Source organism: Solanum dulcamara, chromosome 3 (assembly GCF_947179165.1).
Source record: "Solanum dulcamara chromosome 3, daSolDulc1.2, whole genome shotgun sequence".
NCBI lineage: Eukaryota > Viridiplantae > Streptophyta > Magnoliopsida > Solanales > Solanaceae > Solanum > Solanum dulcamara.
The window spans coordinates 44,496,145-44,500,223 of record NC_077239.1 but is presented as its reverse complement, the minus strand read 5'-3'; the positions used below and the strand labels follow the sequence as shown (position 1 = coordinate 44,500,223).

The following is a 4,079-nucleotide window of genomic DNA, read 5'->3' as shown; positions in this document are numbered from 1 at the left end:
CCTTTTCCAAAGGATTGTGCTCTCCAATAAGGCACAATTTTCATACTACCATTTGTTGACTATAAATAGAAGGGTTTTCTCACCTCAATTTTCTCAATTGAGTTTCCTCCTTCTGCATACATTTTCTAACAAATAAAAGTAGAATTTGTGTGATTTCATTGCTGTTTTTTGAATTTGTTGAAATTATTAAAGGTTGAAGTATCACTACTTTTTTAATAATTTACCCGTTTTATCATGAAAGGAAATAATTCATAACTTTGAATGCAGTGAGGAGATTAAATTCCTTAAATATACATAGTAAATTCTGTGAATTCAAATATTAGCTTTTCTTTTCATCTTAAAAATCTTTTTATTTTACTATATTGAATGCAGAGACAACCATATATTTTTGTTTTTTCTTTATGCTTCGTTTTGTGGCCTGAAATGAACTGATCCCTATTCTCCTTAAAAAGAGCAACATATCAGTATTTCATTTTTTAATTCTAATTGTATTTTCACCAACAATTAATCTCGGATCAGTGCTTTATAAGTTCACGTGATGACCTTCTCTGACCTTGTTTAAGATTCAGCTCATGCAGTAAGATCATCCAACTATATGTTTAGGCAAGGACGCTAAAATGCTATACATTGAGATTGTATAAGAACTGTACAAGCAGCCCTCAGCTTCAAGCCCTTCACTTTACTGGTTACAATACTATTTCGTCTACCTCTTTATCAGCTGCTTTCATACATACTTTGGAAGGTCATTGTAGTATATATATGCCCCCATCTCATTTAACCATTCTACTGCATTTAAGTTAATTTGCCTAACCCTCAAAGGACGTCTACCTTTCTACCAAGTATCCTACTCTCTATATACCGTTCTCTAGCTTACTGTAAAGGGTTGATAGTCGAAGCAGTTGGTGGAAACAGAATGGATGGCATGTCCCTGATCCGGTATCCACTGCCCCAGAAAGAGGCAAGGGAAAGGCCCATTATAGCCATTGCAACAACAGAACATGCAGGGGGTACCGCTTGACTGCTTCCAAGAAATTGAGTTGCGAGTAGCCCCGCCAGTGTAGAACTCTGCATTCCTGTGCATAAAGAAATCGTCCTGCAGACTTCTTCTTCAAACCTGCCATTGTACTTAGTATTATATATGACTTTCCAGCTACGCTTAACAATAATCTCTTAACTAGACAAGTCTTCAATTAAGAATATAAAATGCATGTTTTACTCCACAGCAATGAAAGCAGAATAGATAAGAAAGAACACCACAAGTTATCTTCAAGCCCACAGACGACAACAAATTGAAGTAATTAAAGATAGTGTTTCAGCAGGCAGCAAGAGTTGAACATTAGTAACTTTCCGAGCAAAAATCATCATTTTTTGATGAGTGAAGAATCAACATATGATATTTAAGCACTCATTAAACAACAGATATTCAACCTAAAAATGGACAGGTCAATTAATGTGAATGTCCATTGGATCAATTTGATATGACTCTTGCATCACTATGATGAAACAGAGTATGGATAGTCCATTTTATATGAAATCAGAAATACATTCTTATGATGCAGTAGATAGTACATTCATGAGTATCACATAATCTAAAAACATAAAAGCAACATCAACATGACAGAAAATGTGTCACAAGTACAGTGCTTTCACAAATGCATTTCATCACATAAAACAGGTGCAGCTAGAAGAGACTAGCCAATTACCTAAAAATTGGAAGTTTCGAGAGCCAATAACCCACTGCAAATGCCATTGCATGAAATGTCAGTACGGGAGCGATCAATTTTGCACCCTCAGCAGAAAGAATCTGAGCACGATTGATTGCAAGAGGGCTGCCAATACACAGTGAAGTACAAAGCATGGCAACAAATGGCATCACAGGTTGAACAACAGATACTACTGGTTTTGCATAGGTGTTCAGCACTAAGCCAAGACCGACGGGGAGAAGAACGACCTGCAAAGACAGTAAATGAATATGGACTCATTTTGATGTAAACAACTGAGATATTATGAAATAAAAAGCCTTTAATCAGTACTGTTTGGCATATTAAAATTCTGCTAATTATCAAGCAGCAATAGTGTTGGGGCATCTGATACCTGCAAGATTGACTTTGACATTGCAACTGCATCAACTGGAACGACTGAACCAATAAGCAGGCCAGTTAAAAGTGGAGTAACAAGAACTGAAGCAATGGTGCTTGAACTGGTCAAGAGAATACTGAAAGCCACATCACTTTTGCTCAAGAAGCTGGCATAACTTGATAATTGAGCCCCTGCAACACAAGACATAAGGACAAAACCAGCGTAGAACATCGGAGGCATCCCAAATGCCTGTGCTACCAGCAAGCCAAGAGCTGGCTTCAGGACATATTGAGCAACGAATCCAACAGATAAGGGCAAAGGTCTGCAACCAACAAAGGTCAAAAGCTTTACAACCAAAATGCTAAATACTTTACCAGTGATCAGATCCATAAAACTAGTAATTTGGGCTTACCTTTTAATCGCAAGAGCAAAATCATCAATAGAAAGTCTAATACCAATTGATAACATGATTCCTCCAAGTGCAGGAGCGTACAATTCTTTAGACACCCTGCATTTTCCTCTATCAATTATACAAGGCAACAATATACAAATGTTGAAGAAATCACCAGTGTGGTAATTTAAGGCAAGATTGTAACCCCTGCAAGATCATACTAGAAAGAAGTAAAATATAACCCAGGAAAAAGTAAATTCCATTTTCCCTGATTGAAAAAACATCTTCTGTTTAAAATATGTTAACTATTTGTCGGTTGAGGCTATTAGAGACTGAGATGCACAAAAACAAAAGATTATACCCGTAAGCCATAGTTAAAGTACAGGGAATTTGCTTCACCAGCATGACATCAGTACTCCTGAACCCGAAAAAATTTTGCAGAGCTAAATTCGATAAAAAAAATTAAATAAATAAATTCCATTCCCAATAATAACTTATCTAATAGTTGAACTTCAGAAAGTGTTCGTTCCGCATTTTTCAACAAAACACTTTTCTAAAGGAAAGGTCAAATTAAATACATACTTGAAAAATTAGAATCACAGGAGTTTAGAGTCGAAGTTGCGCAAAAGAAGATAGAACATGTGGTTACCATGTGAAAGTTGAAGGCTGAGAAAGAGCAGCCACAGCAGTGAGCGCCACAACAAAAGGAAGCAATGCAGAAAGTGCTTGTGAATAATCTACCTTATCTTCATCTTCTGCTATATAAAAGCTCCTCGGATTTGCACCAAACGACAGTAACGACAAGTTGCCTTCCCGTCTGTGCAAACCCACTCTCCCAGTTAACGACGACGGAGTCGAACATGCAACAGCGTTTAAGCCGCCCCCATTATACCCTTTAAGAGCTGGATACCTTATAAAAAAATTCTTACTATGGAAAATCGAATTGGGGATAGAAAGGATAGGTTTTGGGTATTTGAGGGATAAAGATGGAATTGTTGACATTCTGGGAATGAAAGAAATAGCTCTGCGGTTAGTATGAATAATCCCGATCGCCGGAGAAAATTGGGTAGTTTTCCCGGCGAGGGGAGAGAGAAAAGGAGAGGAGGAGCAAATCGCTGAAGAGATGAGAAGAGAGTTTTATACAGCAGAACTTTTTTATGGTGAATTACGTTCATGTAAACTTCTCTTTCTTCTTTTTTTTTTTTAGAGATGTTTTTACAGTTGTAAATGTAGTATATTTGACTGCAATATTGAAGCTGCCCCTGCAGTAGGAGATGTTTGTTCAAAAAGTATCCACATATTTGCAATGTCACCCTCATCTTACTTATATTTTCTCATTTAAAATAAAAATCGTCGTTTTTTAAAAAATCTGTTTACATGTGGAAAAACTATTCTTTAAACTATCTAACGTGGACAATTGTTCTTCATAAATGTAAAAAGCAATCCACAAAAAGGAGGAGGATATCTCGTCCCATCATAGTATAGTTATACAAACTTGGCCTAAGGATGGCCATCCGAAATATTGCCTTTTGAACAAGATTTTCTTCAAAATGAAGTTCCTACAATGTCTGTCCACATTTGCTTCTTCACAAATAGAGGTGGAACTAAC

At 36.7% G+C, this 4,079-nt stretch overlaps 1 protein-coding gene across 2 annotated transcripts; it reads right to left on the bottom strand.

Moving 5' to 3' along the window:
• Nucleotides 1–578: 578 nt before the first annotated feature.
• LOC129882556 (probable sodium/metabolite cotransporter BASS3, chloroplastic) lies at nt 579–3,670 on the bottom strand. 2 transcript variants are annotated; one of them, XM_055956914.1, is made up of 6 exons: nt 3,120–3,670; nt 2,832–2,888; nt 2,492–2,587; nt 2,095–2,401; nt 1,704–1,951; nt 579–1,114 (listed from the first exon to the last, which is right to left on the bottom strand). In XM_055956914.1, exons 1-6 carry the CDS (start codon nt 3,470–3,472, stop codon nt 871–873), a joined length of 1,305 nt encoding a protein of 434 aa, XP_055812889.1. In that variant the 5' UTR covers nt 3,473–3,670; the 3' UTR covers nt 579–870. The 2 variants fall into 2 exon arrangements, with proteins under 2 accessions (XP_055812889.1, XP_055812890.1); XM_055956915.1 differs by lacking the exon at nt 2,832–2,888 and having other exon boundaries at nt 3,120–3,669.
• Nucleotides 3,671–4,079: the final 409 nt, after the last annotated feature.

What these genes read in the sequence shown, in the direction of transcription:
- LOC129882556 (XM_055956914.1), bottom strand. Translation starts at nt 3,472, where the DNA reads ATGTCAACAATTCCATCTTTATCCCTCAAATACCCAAAACCTATCCTT. An exon ending in CAGCCTTCAACTTTCACATG is followed by an intron (nt 2,889 to 3,119) that starts GTAACCACATGT and finishes TTTCGGGTTCAG; the next exon opens with GAGTACTGATGTCATGCTGG. An exon ending in ACTTTAACTATGGCTTACGG is followed by an intron (nt 2,588 to 2,831) that starts GTATAATCTTTT and finishes AGGAAAATGCAG; the next exon opens with GGTGTCTAAAGAATTGTACG.